The following is a 19,427-nucleotide window of genomic DNA, read 5'->3' as shown; positions in this document are numbered from 1 at the left end:
TACCAATAATCATCTTCTAATTACATTTCTAAATCAAACATTTAAATCATTATCACACAATCTCTCTGTAGTGTTTAGCAGTGGAGGTCTAGAGACAAATTTCTCAGAAAATTAGGGGTCGATGTTATAAAAATCTATGAAATGAACAATAGATACTATGCAGTACATATGGCCACTTATACTGTCCATAACGAACGTGAAGTGTTAATGGCCATACCTGAATGGGTTAGATGATTAGACTAGAAGGTGTTTTCAGATTTGTGAATCAGCCAGTTGTTTGTTAGATCCCAACATTGGTTGTGTGAGTTCCTTTTACAGCCTTGTTTAAACAACAGATCTTTTAAATCACAAAAACAACATTTCAGTCTGATATGACATATTCTCTAGCAAAGTTTTTTTAAAAATCTGCTGCAATGAATACACAAAATTTACAAACCTAAACACAAAATGCAGATATTAGAGACAAAAGAGTATGTATGTGTGATTTGGATTTTTAATGTAGCTTTAACAATTTTTCAATCATATTGGTCAAAAAATGTATAGACCTAATTGCTTTACAAAAATTATTATTTATTGTTAAAAATATTTGACAGTATTATTGAAATGGATTGCTCAGTTTAAATTTTTTTCAATTGCATGGACTTTGTAAGAAACTATAAAACAAAAGAAAGAATTGAACTCATTTACTATATTTTAAAAAATATACCCAATCAAACAACTAAGCAACCATTGATCCTTCTAATATTTTTGACTGAGTTACTGGATTATAAAATAAGTAAGAATTTGTCTTCTAATAAAACAAAGTAGTATGTAATAGTCAGAAAATTTCATTCTGTATCATTCTTATATTCTGTATTTGGATAGACTGCATGTGCTCTGCATGAATCAGTAATATAGATTTTCCTGTATTATTTGAAAGGATAATGTTATTTACATTGGTTTTACTGGTGTTGAAGAGAGTTGAGATTTCCTTCCATGGAAAACCTTGTTACCACTCTGGAGGCTGTATTTCTGATCTTAGTAACTTGGAATATATGCTTGTATTATCAAAATCTTGTAAAAGTTCAATAATGAACAAGATGCATACATATTATTGAGTTGATCTTGCATCTGATTGGCTGAACCTCTTGCCACTCTGGAAACCATATTTCTCATCCCATTTTGATCCAGCTTGAAATATGGGCTTGTATTATCAAGATCTTTGGTGGATTCAGTAATGAGTGAGATCTACACATATTAGTTAAGTAATCTTTGATCTGATTGGCTGAAAATATTACCATTTTGAAAGCCATATGTCTGATCCAATTGTTATAAAACTTCGAATGTATGCTTATATCATCAAGATCATTGACTGTCAGGAATGCATGAGGTACATACATATTTAAGAGGTGATTTTGCAATGTATAATAGGATGAGCTTTTTACTACTTAGGAGGGGCCCCGAGTGGCCGAATGGTCTAAACCGCTCTCCGTTACAGATCACTGCCATCTCACCTCTGTCTGCGTGGGTTCGAGTCCAGGATTTGGCAAATGTGGATATGTGAGAAAGCATGCCAGTAGCTTCTCGTGGGTCGGTGGTTCTTCCCAGGGTTTTCCCAAGTTCTTCCTCCACCATTAATACTGGCTGCCATGCATAGCCTATCGTGTGCTGAAAAATGGCGTTAAACCCCACAACAACAACAACAACTACTTAGGAAGCCATAATTCTGATCAGAATTTTACCAAAAACTGGAATATGGGCTTATATTATCAGGATCTTTCAAAATTAAGAAGGATTTTTGGATATTAATGAGGTGAGCTTGCATCTGATCGGTTGATCTTGTTACCACTCTTGAAGCAATAGTTTTGATCTGTTGGGTTTATTATCATTAAGATCTGGATACCTTCAGTTATGAGCAAGACTGCATACTAATTATGTCTTTACATTTAGAAAAAAATCTGCATAAAGGATATAATAAATTAGGTAAAAACAACATGATATAAAAATTTGGGAGATAGTTTACAGAGTTTGTATTCTTTCAATATTCAGAAGCCTGCTTAGTGTAATGGTCAACTGTTAAGGTGGTGCTCTACAGTTTCACATTTTGCATAGGGTTAGAATTTTAAAGAAAAAGAATTTCCCCTGCTTTCCTCACTGGTTATACTGGCTATTTAAAAAAGACCTTGTATATCTTAGGTATAATTCAAAGAACCTTTACCGGTAATTCCCTTTATTTTGGTGTATGATTGATGGGTGTAATATGGGTTATAGAGTATACAGCTTGGCCTTACTCCAGATGTGCACCTTCCAAAAAAGTGCTGGCTCCACTTGGTCATTTTCACTTCCTGAACTTCAGAGGTAAAGTGTATAAAAAAGAGCTGATAACTTTTTTTACATTTTATATATTTGATAATTCATTCATTGCACTTTCAGAAGCTGATGTTGCCTAGTCTGGCAGAATTGATTTTCCCTAATTTAATAGCTGCTATGGATAGTGTACTTTAGACTAATTCAGGCAGATTTTTTAGCACAAGGGAACAGCCATTTTAGTTAGCAGTGTGCTTAGATCATGTACAGTTTCCAAAAGTTCAATATCCAAAGAAATATCATCCACATTACATTAATGTAGCATAGAGGTATGCCAACATTCTCTCCACTGTGCATGTTTTAAATGCAAACAACTTCACCTTACATACGGCACTCTCTCAAAAGTACATAATAACTGGTAAATGCCCCTAAGCTATATAAGCCAAGTTAATGGTACTGGTTCCATTTGGCCTCTTGTTTGTATTAAGCATACAATTTTAGTGGTACAATAAGGTAAGAGTCTATACATCTGCATTGTTTCAGATTGATCTGGGGAATCAAAGACTGCCCCATGGTACCATTGTTTTCAAGATTATCAAGCTCACTCAACAAAACCACTAATAAATGCTGTTTTACTTAAGTATATATAAGCTATAAGTCAGCCTGATTCAAACTGAGTTCTTATAAAAAGTAGATCTGAGTGGTTCATGTTCTGGTGACATTTGGAATTAATTGTCAACATATTGTTAATAAACTTTCAGATATAGAATTGCATTTCATGTTGGGGAGAATTACTGCTTGAAAAATATGTTCCAAAAAACATTTTTCACTTCTATAAAGTGAAAGCTGTAATCTGATTGGTGAATTGAAAGTTCAGCAGAACATGACCTCGTATTGTTGGTGTTCATCAGATTCTTGTTAGGTCAGAGTATTATGACTCTTAGATAAACTAAGTAACAGAAAAAAAGCAAAATCAACAAGTTTTTAAAAACTTAAGAAACAATTTAATTATTAATGTTATAAGTAACAAATGAGAGAGGAACTTACAGTATTATGAAGTGAATCCAGACTATACCTCATAAAGGACTATGAAAGTCCTAAATAAATTAAAAGTTCCTTATAATTTAAAAAACTGGAAATTTACTGGTCCTTCAAGAAGAATGATGTTGTCAAGATGGTGTTGTCCAGAATTCCTTTGAATAATTTATAACAGTTCCAGAAAAAATAATATTATAGTCCAAATAATGAACACCTATTTCCACTGAACAGTCCAAACAAATGTTTCTCCTCTCAGATAATATCTAAGTACAACATAAAACATGTATGCAGACTTACAACAGGAACACAAGAAATGTGAATGATTCTAAAATTTGAGTGAGACAGATTGCTCAGGTCTCTTATGTACATTGTCTGTTGTGACTGCATTTCGCAATAGACCCCACTTGACAGAATATTCATTTTGCATCAAACCTGCCTATGCATGTGACCTAACCCAACCATTGGGAACTGAAGCCTTCTAGAGGGCCATATAGGCAGAAAAAATGGACTGACCTTTATTCCAGTGTGAGTGTGGTTTGGACTAGTTCAAATGATGTGTGGTAGAAACTGAAAGTTGTGGTGTGGTTAAGACATTTGATCATGGAGTTCTTTGTGATGACAACAATTGCACCTCCACGATAGTGGCGGGGGAATGACTTGATGGAGTGACCAGTGGGTGTTAGATCCACGTACTTGGGCTCATCGCCTGATGTTTTTAGCCATGTTTCTGTCAGGAAAAAGACATCAATATTCTGATTGTTGATAAAATTAACTACTTCTGTGCGCTTTTCCAGTGGTCCTACTGATTGGCCATTGAATAATGCAATACGCAGAGGTATTCTTGGATAGTTGACACAAAAGTTGATACCATAAACTTTGCAGTGAAAGATTTGTAACAAGTAAAAAATATAATGACATTCTATCCAGATATATAGTTATCATTCCTTTGAAGACTATTAGAGTGGATAATATGACACCTTGTGAGTTGCCCAAGCCCATTATATGTGTATATATATATACAGACACACACAAACACAAATTTATGTTTTGATATGTTAATTTAAGATATCATAAACTGTGCAGTGAAAGATTTGTAACAAGTAGAAAAATAATGAGGTTATATCCATAACTTTGGACATTTAGACTGTCGACAGATTTTGCAAAATATTTCTCTTGAAAACTGTACCCACAAAACTGTACTCTAATAGTTATTAGTCTATTATTGCCTTTCTTATTTGGAGACTCTTTCTTTTAATATATTATTTGGTTGAGTGTAGTGCCCAAAGGCAAGGGCACTAATATTTTACCAGACAACACTGCATGAAGACAGTTTCAAAGGAGAATGCAGTAAAATGATTTAGTACCTCACATGACATCACTTTACATCATATAATGTTGGTGCCTGTTGGAACAGAAGTAATTATTTTGGCCAGGTATAGTGTCCTTATGTCAAGGGGACATGTATACTTTCCAAAAACATTTCTTTCTTTTAGCCAATAGGAATTTAAGAATTTGTCCTATTATGTTCTAAACCCAAATTATAAGTCCCGACATGAATAACTTGCCCACTTGACCTCTTAATGGAATATTTAAGAATACTTAGTCTACTAGCAAATAGGTATTGATATACATGTATGCTGCTTACATAGTCTGTAACATTTATCAAATGCGCATGTAGCATGTGCAATGCATGTACACCACAGTATCTTTTTCATAAGTCGATTAGGCCAATATCTATATGAACAAAAGATCAGGTTATTCTTTTTGAGCTATGTATTTGATGAAATTTATAATGTGAATAGTTTGACAGTCACAAAGAAATATTTATTACACTAATTCCATTTCTTCTTTATATTGATATAGTTAACTGTCATATTCATTGAAGTTCCTCATAAAATAAATAGTGTTTGTCACTGACAGTTGATATCTCTTTATAATTTCAACCTGTAAATTAGAACATTATAGCTACATATATTCAAATCACCACAGGCCAGAATCTGTGAAACTAAAAATTGCAAAAAATATTCCTGAGTTTTGTATTGATTTATGGTAATGGGATATTCTACTGGAATACATTTAGGATGAAGTTTATTAATCAGAACTGCTAGCTGATATATTTGAATGTACCGACAATGAGCATTGGCTTGAATTTTACAGTGACAGGTCAATCCATCATTTGAGAGAAGATCAAAGATTGAGTAATTGTTTAGCTAAAAGGTCATTTGCTTTAACTCACACACAAACAGAATTGTTTATATACTCTTAATAGCATGTTATATAAAATAATATCTTAATTACAAAATGATTATTATAAAAAATGCCTTAATTAAGAAATGATTCATCTTGTTTTAACTGATCCTTAATATCATAGTTGCTTACTTCCATGATAAAGCAGTTAAGCCAGGGAATGATTGACAAGATTAATTGTAGAAAACAACATACAGTAACTTAACAGATAAGTCCACATATTTGCTGGAAAAAATGTCCATATTTTACATGAGTTTACTTCTCACTCAGACTAATAGCATCACACAAGATGCTCATTTATATGTACCCAATAATCTATTCACTATTTGGCATACAAAAAATTCGAAATTTCTACCTGCCCAGATTTCAAATTGTTATTAAATTGCTCCAAACTCGTACTTATCTTTTGTTTCTTTTTATATAAAATCCAAGGCAAATGAAATTAAACTCTATTTGTATCAGCCCTTTAGGTTACCAGCTTTCACTTGCTTTTAGATAATGGAGCTAGACTGTATGGAATAAATGTTTTGATTGTTATTAACTTGATTGTTTGTTGCCTTTATATTGCTTGTTCCTCCACTGTTAATGTTGTCTTGACATTTTTTCCAGGAGTTCACACTTTTAGCTACACTTGTTTCAGTGTCTCTAACATTTAATGTTATTCCCAGCATTTTCTTTAATGCCACTTTAAAATTACTGTTGCCATAAGCATACAAAATTGGGTTAATGGCTGAATTGGCATGACTAAGAAGAATGGTGGCCAGTAAAAGTGTGTATGGATATGGGCAGTTTGTTCCACAAAAAAATGTCAGTGTATTTAAAATATGGAGAGGAATCCAACACAAAGCAAACAAACCAATGACAATGGCCAAAGATTTTGCAGCTTTGATTTCTTTTTTGAATTTCCTTGATATTCGTCGATTGTCACCATTGTAATTCAAAGAAGTAATCTCAAGAGAAGCAATCTGAATCATTTGTTTCCTCACTATTGAAAATATGTATGTGTAGATGCCGAACATTACAAATAAGGGCAGTAGGACACAAACGAAGAAGTTAAAGCACACCATATATTTCATGTCAATCACCTTCGTAAAGCTACAGGTCCAGTTCGGATCTCCAGAATGTCCAAGGTTCCAGCCAAACAGAGGAATAAGGCCAATAAGGATTGCAAAAATCCATGTGACCACATTGATTATTATGGCTGTCTTCATAGTCATTCCCTTTTGATATAAAAAAGGGTTTTTAATTGCCAAAAATCTTTCTCCAGCCACTGCAGCTAAACTGAATATTGAAATCTGTGTTAACATGATCACACATGAATTGGTGAAGACACAGCCAAGAAAATTTTGTGGCAAGCCAAGATAGCTCAAAGCTGCCAGTGGGGCAACAATTATTCCAACCAGCATGTCAGCACTGGCAAGACTGGCAATGAAACAGTTTGTTGGTGTGCGTAAAGTAGAGTTTTTATAAATAGCAAGTAACACAAACATATTGCCAAGGATGGAAGCCACCCCAATAAGAGCTTCTAAAATAATGTATGCTTGACTTGTGGGATCCATGTTTATTTTCAAATATTTCCACAGGATGTTTTTCTCCTTATTCTCTACAAGTTAAGAAGAATCATCTTTTGACAGTGGTGTCTTCTAGACAGATAAACTGGTATACCTCAGGTTTTTCTGAAACAAATAAGTTAAACATTAAAATTAGAAGTCAGAATTCAGAGTAAGATTCATTAGACTTCAATAATAATAATAATAATAATAATAATATTACTACTACTAATAATAATAATAATGATGCTTTATCCCGTAACTTAGATCACTACTCCATATTACATAATAATTTCCATATCAAAGTAAGTAAATAATTTTATTATTTTCTTTCTGTTCTATTTAGTTAAGAATTCCATCACACAAAGCTTATTTCTTGTATTTTTTAAGTAAATGGTATGTATTTCAGAACAAAAATACAAAATAAATGTGGGTCCACCTTGGAAAATTATGATGCTGGATTGTTCATTAGAAAGTTAAATGCATATACATGTCAAATTTAAAAAGATTACTCAATTTTGTCTTTAAAAGTACAGTTTAATTGTCATTTTAATATAATCTTGACTTTGTAGACATTTTTTATATTGCAAACCTTTGGTCAGTTTAATCGGACTTTTCCTTAAAGATTACAAAAACTATTTATTTTGAATGTTTTAGTTTAAAAAGAGTAAATGATGATATTATGTTCCCTGTATTTGTCATGTTTTTGGGACTTAATATTGAGACTATTAAAGTCCACATCCAAAATACGTCCATTTTTTTTGTACAGAACGTTATGATAGCCATACTTAAAGCTCTATACTAATCCCATGGTCTTTTGTAGTCAAAGATAGCTTTGAAATTTTTATACTCTTATTATTTTTCTTTTAAATTTTAAATTTTAATTACTTTTAGATGCAAATTATATGTACGTAAAGAGTTTTTGTGACTTGTGTAACCATTATTTTTCTAAATAAATGGATGAAAACTAAATTATTTGGACAAATGAACATTTTTCCTATTTAAATTCTATGATTTTAAAGAGAGCACACTCTTTTTGACATTTGAAAATAATTGTAGGAGTCTGTAAATCTTGATAATTTTCATTTTGGGACAATACCTTGATTTAGGCTGGATGCTGTAATTCATAAGAATGTCTTTGCCAATTAAAAATAAAACTAACTTTTTGAAATTATTAACGGAATGAAAATTAACATCACTATGAAGTATTCATATAGTCCATAAGCATAAATGCAAAATTCTGTATTCTGAATTCCTTATACTGAACATATAGAATTCATGAAAATTTATTGACTAAAAATATTTTATATAGATTATTAAGCACAAATAGAATAAATGTCCAATCATGAGAGATTCTTTCAGGCATAAATTAAGTCAAATAAAACAAATAAACCAGTCTGATTAAAATCAGAACTTTCAGCTCTGTCAGGCCATAACAATATGTGACAGACACAGCTGAAGGATCTGATTTTAATCAGATTGACAAATAAACATACATTGGTTTGCTTCATTTTATCCTAAAATTCCAGGAAGTCACTTAATAGCCTCACAGAGTACAGTAGACACCATTTATAATAATATCACATTCAATGCTGCATTGGATGCCATTAACCATATTACATGGTTCCCTCTGGTCTCTTATATCGTGATATTAGGATGGTATTTGGATTAACCAATATACTTGTAGGGGTCTCTTGGTTATCATTGTATCCAGAGTTTATTCTGTGTTTGCAATAATAGTGTTACTGTATTTATCTTTAGTATCAGATGTACATCCTTAGAAGTTGAGTCCTTCTACAAACAACATAGAACCTGATCTGCTGTTGCATATTATATTAGCATATCAGGGTCCTTGTTTTTTTCTATTGATTACTCCTAACAAACTGCATTGACCCAGATCTCATGGCACATGATGTCTTGCTAGATCTGGATCTGTGCAGTTTGCAGTTGGACACAACATTTAAGTGAGTACATATGGTATTTGAATGGCCATAATATTTTGGTAAGTTTACTGTACAATACACATTATTCAAATTTTTGCCACAAACAAGTCTCTGATCTAAATTTTCCATTTTTGTAAGGTCACGAAAATTTCATGAATCTTTATAATAAGCCACCCTCATTAAGGGCTGATTTTTGTATTTTTAATTTCTCTGACAAATAGATATAGAGTATGACCTAAATGACATTGGACTAATGAAGATGTTAAAAGATTGTGCCATTGAATCATATTGTATCAATTATCATTAAAAACATACGAGTCTTTCACCATATCTATAGCATGGCTAGAGTTCCAGATGTCAGGTACACTTAATCATAGAATACAATAGCTGTTAATAGAAAAATGATTGCCTATCAAATACTTCAGATTTCCTGTGGGGATTTTAATTATTCCTATTGTGATGAAATTTAGTCAAGCATTGATTTGTATCAGAAATCTATTTGTACCTGTGATCATAGTAAAAATTTGTCAACTGCTGTATTTGATAAATGATAATTTGTCTGCTTTGAGTATGGAAATAAAATAAATTGTCATGGAGATGATACATAAATAGAATCGATTGTCATCAAGACAATACATAATTGGAATGTTTCATAATTTAACATTTTTTAAAACAAATTTCACTCATTTTAAAACTGTAAATATGATTTGTTGAACTTGTCTGATATGGCTAATAATGGCTCTTTTTTTCTTCAAACTGGTGAATGGGGTTTCCTAAGTTGTTTACCTTTCTCTTTGTCTTTTTTAAGTTAGGCATATAATGTTATGATGTTATCATTCCTTACCTGACTGCAACAAAAGTTAAATGGTTGTAAAGATTTTCATGGAACTTTGCCCAAGTATATATCATGGCTAGTTGGAATGTCACATACTATAGCCATGCCTCCAGCCTCAAGGTCAGGGTCATGGCAACTTGGGAAAATATGTCAGTGACCTCTATCAATGTATGGAAATAACATCTGAACCAAAGAAGATATTTTAATGAAACTGAAGTATGTTGCGCATCTTTACTGGACAGTGTCTTGCATATTCACAGTTCTACCCTCACCTAAAGGTCAAGGTCACAACAATGGATAATAATAATAATAATAATGATGATGATGATGATGATGATAATTCTGTGGACTTAGTACAATGCTTCGTCTTTAAAAGCTGTAAGGGATTTACACTCTTGGTTACCACATAAGGACACACATACACACACACACACACACATATATATATATATAACACCATGAAATTACAAGCAAAATCATGCTGAAAATAATTAAGGTGGGGAAAAACTTATTTGTTTTAAGTCTGTTCTTGCAATCTAATTACGTGAGTTTTTTTTAATCATTCTTGACTGTGAGCACAGTGTGATTGTGTCTAAGTTCAAGAGCAGATTCTTTCCAGGAAGTTGGGCCTTGGTACACAAAAGAACATTGTCCACAGGACATGTGTGTTTGGATAGTTGGAATAATGAGAATAGAAGTGTCAGAAGAAAAGCATCAGTATATAAAAGGGTGTGAGGTCAGATACATATTTTTGGACCAGAGGCAGAGTACAAAATGTAACATAGAGAACAGATTTTGTGTTTGATTCTCGAGTGAATGGTTAGTCACTGGAGGGTACAAAGCATGGTGGGAGGAGAGCTGAGTTCTTGGTTATCTAAGAATGATCTGAGCAGCTGTGTTTTGAATTTTTTGAATTTTCTGTAGTAGATATTAAGGTGAACCAGTTAGAAGCAAATTACAATAGTCAAGTCTAGAAAGTACTAAGGAACACACCAGTGTTTTAGTGGCATCAAGCAAACGAAAATTGTTAAGAGTTGATGCCTTTCTGCAACCTTGCATATGTTGATGGCATGTTGATGTAATGAGATTATACTGTTTACAGTGACATCTAGGTTTTGTACTGACTGCAACTTTGAGGAAAATGTTGCTGATATAATTTGATCTTAATTTGAGGTTATTGATAGGAATGAAAAAGTCTTTGTGTGGTGATCAGAATGACTCTAGTTTTATCATCATTCATTTGCAGATTGTTACACGTCATACATGACTTCACATTGAAAATGCACCTCTGTATGCCTAGCATCATCTTCAATAGGGTGACTGGACTTGTATATTTGGGTATCGTCAGTGTATAATGAGTGAGACACAGGATACAATTTCTGACACTTGAGAGGGGCTGAGTGTATAGAATGAAGAGAGCCGGTGCAAGTACTGGGCTGGAATGTTTGCTGTTTACTGATTCAGTTTGAGTCCTTTCAACTAAGGAGTACTTTAACCATTATAAAGTGAGGCTATATCATGACTGCCAAACACATGCTGGAATGGCAGAAACAGTATATCATGGTCTTTTGTCAAAAGCTGCAGATAGGTCAAAGAGGGTGAGGACTGTAATTTTTCCACAATCCAAAGTAGAGAGGTCATTAACTAATTTCAAAAGGCCAGTTTCAGTACTTTAATGAGTGATATGCAGCCTGTAAATTGCTAAAACGACCTTTAAATTCAGTTCAGATTCAAATTCGAATAGAAAATACTTTTTTTTTATGATTTTAGACATGAATGTTTGGTTAGAAACAGGGCAGTAGCTTTTAAATTATTAGCATCAGGCTTTGGTTTCTTCAACAGCAGCGTCACAATGGCTGTTTTGAACAATGACAAGAATTCATCAGATGAGAGAGAGATACTAATAACATTGACTAGTGAAGGTAATATTGAATCTAAGCACTCAGGCAGCAGTGATGTCAGAATCTGATCAAAATCTCATGACTTTGGTGCACACTTCATCAGAAATGTATGTCAAAACTCCATAGAGACAGGCTCAAATGCTGCTTGTTTAACTATAAACTTCTGTATTACAACTGTGTGGTAATGATGAGTTAGCTGAAATTGTGTTGACAAGTTATCTCGCTAATGGTTTGCACTTGGTCATGGAAGAAGTTTGCAAACAAGTCTAGAAGGTTGACTGAAAAGAAGGTAATTGGAAGTTACATACACTTTTTCCTTGACATTAAATTTTTTAATGTTGAAGAGCTCTTTGCAGCTGAACTTTGAGTGATCTCAGAGATGAAGTTGCCTGAACTATGTGACATTTGTTTAGTGGCTTCAAAGATTTGCTTATGAATAGTAAGACCAGATGAAAGGTAAAGTCTCTCAGCCATATGCTGTATGTAATTCAGTCATCTGCCACTTTTTAATCCCTGCTGATATATGGATGAAAATTACTTAGACCCTCATCATATCATTCCATAGTCAAATTCCTATGCTCAGAAATGTCCTCATCATATCATTCCATAGTCAAATTCCTATGCTCCGTAAGGTCCCCATCATATCATTCCATAGTCAAATTCCTATGCTCAGAAAGGTCCTCATATCATTCCATAGTCAATTCCTATGCTCACAAAGGTCCTCATATCATTCCATAGTCAAATTCCTATGCTCAGAAAGGTCCTCATCATATCATTCCATAGTCAAAATTCCTATGCTCCGTAAGGTCCCCATCATATAATTCCATAGTCAAATTCCTATGCTCAGCAAGGTCCTCATATCATTCCATAGTCAAATTCCTATGCTCACAAAGGACCTCATATCATTCCATAGTCAAATTCCTAAACTCAGAAAGGTCCTCATCATATCATTCCATAGTCAAATTCCTATGCTCACAAAAACCCCAATCATTAGCAGGAAATGTCACAAGATGGTTATCTCATATGCCATTTGTGGTTCTCTTGTTTATTCATTTTTGTTATAGATTTTCTTATTACTCTCTTTTTGCCCTTAAGAAATTACTTTAAAAAAACTGACAAATGTCATTTAAATTGATTTTTAAGTTCTAGTCTTTTGTAAGTCTGACTCAGATATTATTCCTGATAGATAAACCCATCTATCGGGTTAATGAATTTGATTCAAACACATAAGATAAAGTAACCTATTTTATGCAGTTGTGATGTCATAACTCATGCTATGTCTTGCCACAAACAGTTATGCTCTAAGCTACAGTAGAAGTTTTAAAACTTGAAGTATGATGGGCCCAGTTTTTGAGTTTTCAGTCATTTTAAGTTTTGGGGGTTTGCAGGCAAGAGAAAAAAAACAAACTGAGCAAGACCTTTAAGTGTTACTGCATATTTCATGGAAAACATGTCCTACGCACAGCCAGACTGAGTAAGTCCTTTAAGTGTTACTGCATATTTCACAGAAAACATTTCCTAAGTACAGCTGGATAGAACAGGTCTTTTGAGTGGTACTGCATATTTCAATGAATACATGTCCTAATTACAACCAGACTTAGCAAGTTCTTTGAGTGGTACTGTATATTTCAATGAATACATGTCCTAATTACAGCCAGACTGAGCAAGTTCTTTGAGTGGTACTGCATATTTCAGTGAATACATGTCCTAATTACAGCCAGACTGAGCAAGTTCTTTGAGTGGTACTGTATATTTCAATGAATACATGTCCTAATTACAGCCAGACAGAGCAAGTTCTTTGAGTGGTACTGTATATTTCAGTGAATACATGTCCTAATTACAGCCAGACTGAGCAAGTCCATTGAGTGGTACTGTATATTTCAGTGAATACATGTCAGCAAATCCAAGAACATAGTACAGTTAGCTCTTTTAAATCTGTTCCCATCCACGTTTGAAATGTAAAAGCCATATTTGGATATTACTGAGGTTAGATTAATAATACTAAACAGATTGTAGTACTGAACTGTGTAAATAGTAAAACACTACAAGATTCAAATAAATTAGCACACCACCTTATAATGAAATACAGGTTCTTACTCAAATTCAGCTCAAACTTTTGACCTTTGATAGTCCAACATAAAACCAATTATCAATCAAAATACTTGAAGTTCAGTATAAGTTTGAAGTAGTAGACGTTTTTTTGCAATCTTGGAGCATGAAATATTGCACCACTAGATTCCTAACATATTTCAGATAGAGGACAGTTGTTTCCATACCTTGGATGAATTTTGGTAAAATGTGGTAATGTATAAATTTATTAGGTTTTGCTCAGCATCATATAGCCAGTACTGTGCTCAAAAAACAATTAGATAACAATCAGCTAATCATATGTTGTGTTTATTAGTAGGTAATATGGGTGGTGGTGGATGTTGTAATGTTTTGGGATAGTGAAAGGTTAAAAAGGATTGAAATAAATTCCTATCAGCTTTAAATGTTATCTATAGATTAGTCTGTTTTATTTTGGAACCAACAAAGTACTATTGAAAATTACCCCAGTTCAATGGAAAATTCTCAAACACTCTCAAAAAATGAACTAGACTGTTTTCATATATATTAAGGATAAAAGGAATCAAGTTTAATTCTTAACTACTTTCCTTTTTAAGTATAAGTTTCATTATCAAAAATAGGTCATAACAATGTTAAAGAATTTTAATTTGAAGATAGAGTTTTGTAGAATTTCACTGAATGTGGGCCTGGAACCATTCGTATTCAGAAATAGTGTGAATCACAGATATCCAAGGGACTCCTTGTATTATATCATAATGAATTATAATAAATCACCTTCTGCATTGTGTTCATTATAATGTTAGGGATTTTTATTACCTGCTGTTCTTATGGGCTGAGAGGACAAACTGTGTTACCCATATTTGTTATCCCTGTCACATCACTTGGTGTCACATTAGTCCTGTCCCCACCTATCCAGTGCAGATTTTGTTTTTACTCAATAACTTTTCATGGAATGAAATTTTGAATGAGGCATGACATTAAAAAGATATAGTTAAATTTCAGTATTTATTATTTTTGGCCAGATTTAATGGAATTATGACACTTGTTAGACTTAAAACTTTGGCTTTCAAATTGCATTATATTTGCAGGTGTATCTAGTTTCAAAGGTAGAAATAGTGAAAAAGGCTAAATTATTCTTTTATGAATGTTGTCCCCAGTCTATCACACTCAGGAAATTTTGTCAAAAATAACCAAAAAAGTGTATTGCTTGTGACATTCAGTCACAGCCTGGGATAGTCATTACATCAGTTTGATTTCTTGTGACATTCAGTCACAGCCTGTTACAGTCATTACATCAATTTGATTTCTTGTGACATTCAGTCATATCCTGTGACAGTCATTACATCAGTTTGGTTGCTTGGGACATTCAGTCACAGCCTGGGATAGTCATTACTTCAATTTGATTGCTTGGGACATTCAGTCACAGCCTGGGATAGTCATTACTTCAATTTGATTGCTTGGGCCATTCAGTCACAGCCTGGGATAGTCATTACTTCAATTTGATTGCTTGGGCCATTCAGTCACAGCCTGGGATAGTCATTACTTCAATTTGATTGCTTGGGCCATTCAGTCACAGCCTGGGATAGTCATTACTTCAATTTGATTGCTTGGGACATTCAGTCACAGCCTGGGATAGTCATTACTTCAATTTGATTGCTTGGGACATTCAGTCACAGCCTGGGATAGTCATTACTTCAATTTGATTGCTTGGGACATTCAGTCACAGCCTGGGATAGTCATTACTTCAATTTGATTGCTTGGGACATTCAGTCACAGCCTGTGACAGTCATTACAATCAATTTGATTGTTTGGGACATTCAGTCACAGCCTGGGATGGTTTTTACATCACATTTATGAATGGCATCTGTAAGTTTCCAACAGTATACTGTGGATATTTCTGCAGAAAAGTTTGACATTCATCGAATCAGAAGGTATGTTGTATTAGAGTTGTATCAGAATTAGAAATACCTGTACCATTTACAAGACAGTTTCTAAAATGTTCTGAATTCATATTTTTCTTCAACTCTTTTCATTTGTTCATTGTTAAATACTTTTTTTATTCCCTGCCAAAAGCAAGTTTCTTTCCACATGATCTGCAATGTGCACTTATCACAAATCCTTTTGATACTGAGTTTACATAACCATCAGTGGTAACAGAGCACTAAAAGTTATCAAACTATCAGGCAGAACACCTATGCCAATTTTCCGTTATTTGGCTTCAGGCAGTGTCAGTATTTTAACCAGTTTTTTCCTGTAGACATCATTATAATGGGGAGTAATGTATCATATACTTCATATAAAGCAGTCTCACTGTAATGCAGTATGCTCTATGGCTACTGTAGACATCATTATAATGGGGAGTAATGTATCATGTACTTCATATAAAGCAGTCTCACTGTAATGCAGTATGCTCTATGGCTACTGTAGACATCATTATAATGAGGAGTAATGTATCGTGTACTTCATATAAAGCAGTCTCACTGTAATACAGTATGCTCTATGGCTACTGTAGACATCATTATAATGAGGAGTAATGTATCATGTACTTCATATAAAGCAGTCTCACTGTAATACAGTATGCTCTATGGCTACTGTAGACATCATTATAATGGGGAGTAATGTACTTTCACATGATATTTGCCATGCCATGTAATTGTATCTTGTAGTTTTTACCCATTTCCTGTTTAATCCTAGCTTTACTGGTTGATGGAGATCCATAAGCACTAAAGTTGTAGCACAGTTATGTATATGAAATAGTTTTTCCCTAATTCTCTTTGAGATTAAAGGTGTTTTATTAAACCACTTTCCTATCAGATAATGCTCTGAGTTTTTCATTTTGTAACTTGCATAGGAATATCTGTTTTAATATATTCTTTACATATTGTAGTTGAGTATATTCTGCATATTAAATTTTATCTTGTGATGACATAATGCAATCATTTTTTCAATTTTTGTCTTAGCCACCATGCTTATATTAGATGCTAATTTATATGAAAGCCATACATGGATTTTATATAGTATCATAAATTTCTGTTCACTGATTTTGGTATGGTTTCAAATGGGTATCAATCATAGTTGTTTTTTATCTTGATACTATGGCAAAAGTCACATTTTGGTGGTACAGTCTGGAATCGTGCCTAAGTAGATTTTTATTGTCTTTTTATGTCCTTCCTGGCATTCTCAAATTAGTAAGTAAATCTCAGGTTAATGGAATAAAGTAAAATGAATGATGATGTGTATTGCACTTTGTCACTTTAAAATCAATGTCATAAGACATATTGTGAATTCACTGTCATTCCTTTTGATAATATTCCTAGATTTTGCTACAAACCACTAAACCCAATGAAATACGTAATGGTCATAAATGCTGCTTTGGGTAGAATCATATCCATAAATATCAAGTGCCAATCAAAATGTCATTTTTGCAAAAACAAGTAAAAAAAATTGTACCCTTGACAATAAATGGATTCAATTTGTTAAAAGTGTACCCTTGAAAATAATTGGATTCAATTTGTTAAAATTGTACCATTGACAATAAATTGATTCAATTTGTTAAAAGTGTACCCTTGAAAATAAATGGATTCAATTTGTTAAAATTGTACCTTTGACAATAAATGGATTCAATTTGTTAAAATTGTACCCTTGACAATAAATGGATTCAATTTGTTAAAATTGTACCCTTGACAATAAATGGATTCAATTTGTTAAAATTGTACCCTTGACAATAAATGGACTCAATTTGTTAAAATTGTACCTATGACAATAAATGGATTCAATTTGTTAAATTTGTACCCTTGACAATAAATGGACTCAATTTGTTAAAATTGTACCTTTGACAATAAATGGATTCAATTTGTTAAAATTGTACCCTTGACAATAAATGGATTCAATTTGTTAAAATTGTACCCTTGACAATAAATGGATTCAATTTGTTAAATTTGTACCCTTGACAATAAATGGACTCAATTTGTTAAAATTGTACCCTTGAAAATAAATTGATTTAATTTGTTTATTTTGGCATTTAATGGTACATCACACATGAAAGTCTATTTAAGAACCAGTGGGAGTGAAATATGTTGCCCTGGAGAGATACAACACAAGTTGCTGTCATTGAATCTGGGATTCATACCTGCAGCCTTTGATTTGTGAGACCAAACTACTAACCACTGACCAACCATGTCTTCCAAAATTGATTCACCATAAATTTATCTTAAATTCAACCAAATAAAATGTCAGTATTTCTGAAAGAAAGTATCATTTTGTGTAAAAACCTACATAAATGCATTCTTGAAATGCACAGATCAGTTTCAAAGGAAATATGAAGAAAATACATATACATACAGGAAGGGATACAATGTATCTATTTGCTGAATGATAAACAACCAGACTGATAGAGACACACAGACAGACATGTTGATAAGTAGATATAAAGAAAGATTGTGAGACATTATCTCTGGTAGGCATTAAAAAATCTATTTACTTACCATGCCTAAGCAAACACATTTGCTCAGTCTGCAAAGTGGTATATTCTACATTCAGAGCTCATATAAAATCAGCACAAAGTTTCCTTTTTGTTTGTATGGCTGTCATTTTTTATATATAATAAATCAGTACCTTAGCCATACTCAATCTTGCCTCTTGACATCTCATGACATACCTTTGAAGACCCAACAGAACAAATCACAGCATCATTTCCTAACCTGACTTTATGCTGTCCCTCTAAAATCTATATTTAACCACCTCTTCACATTACACTAGCAATGTATTCCATTCAGCATCCAATCAGTCACTTCTGAACAATGAAATTATGATTAGTATCTGCTGCACAGTTTTCCCACTGGGGATGAGCAGGAAATGTCAATAAGAATCAATCTAAAACTTTATTTTGTCAAATATTGGTGTAGGCAAATAATCAATCCAAACTTTTAATCTACAAGTCATTTTAATTGTGTTTGTATGGATCATCAGTAAAGTTAATATTTTACTTTAAGAAACAACATCATGTTAAGGTTCATCTTATGATAGCTTTCTGTTGATAAGCCCATGTTGGGTGACAATTAGCCCATGTTGGGTGACAATTAGCCCATGATGGGTGACAATTAGCCCGTGTTGGGTGACAATTAGCCCATGTTGGATGATAATTAGACCATCCCCATACTTACAAAACATTTTGTATTTTGTCTAAAGAAAGCTTTGGGAAGTGACCAGCCCACTTAACTTCACCTTTTAAGAACATTTACAAAGTTGGCCTCTCGTGGGCTTATCATATAAGGTGGCGCTATACAGTTTCGCATTTTGCATAGGGTTAGGAATTTAAAGAAAAAGAATGTCCCCAGCTTTCCTCACTGGTTATACTGGCTATTTAAAAAAGACCTTGTATATCTTAGGTATAATGCAAAGAACCTTTAATTCCCTTTATTTTGGTGTATGATTGATGGGTGTACTATGGGTTATAGAGTATACAGCTTGGCCTTACTTCAAATGTGCACCTTTCAAAAAAGTGCTAGCTCTACTTGGTCATTTTCACTTCCTGAACTTCAGAGGTCAATTGTATAAAAAA

At 33.2% G+C, this 19,427-nt stretch overlaps 2 protein-coding genes across 2 annotated transcripts in view; one reads left to right on the top strand and one right to left on the bottom strand.

The window, feature by feature from the left end:
- The window catches only part of LOC149808119 (cilia- and flagella-associated protein 61-like), a 161,920-nt gene that overhangs the window by 86,564 nt on the left and 55,929 nt on the right, over positions 1-19,427 (top strand). The gene's annotated exons all lie outside the window — the stretch shown is intronic.
- Positions 3,331-18,523, bottom strand: LOC149808120 (adenosine receptor A2b-like). The gene is made up of 2 exons (XM_089949741.1): positions 18,352-18,523; positions 3,331-7,247 (listed from the first exon to the last, which is right to left on the bottom strand). Exon 2 carries the CDS (start codon positions 7,128-7,130, stop codon positions 6,063-6,065), a length of 1,068 nt encoding a protein of 355 aa, XP_089805867.1. The 5' UTR covers positions 7,131-7,247; positions 18,352-18,523; the 3' UTR covers positions 3,331-6,062.

This window comes from Sinohyriopsis cumingii, chromosome 1, assembly GCF_028554795.1.
Source record: "Sinohyriopsis cumingii isolate HCF-2022 chromosome 1, ASM2855479v2, whole genome shotgun sequence".
In the NCBI taxonomy this organism is placed as follows: Eukaryota; Metazoa; Mollusca; class Bivalvia; order Unionida; family Unionidae; genus Sinohyriopsis; species Sinohyriopsis cumingii.
The sequence above is the reverse complement of the archived record's forward strand: the minus strand, read 5'-3'. Positions and strand labels throughout refer to the sequence as shown.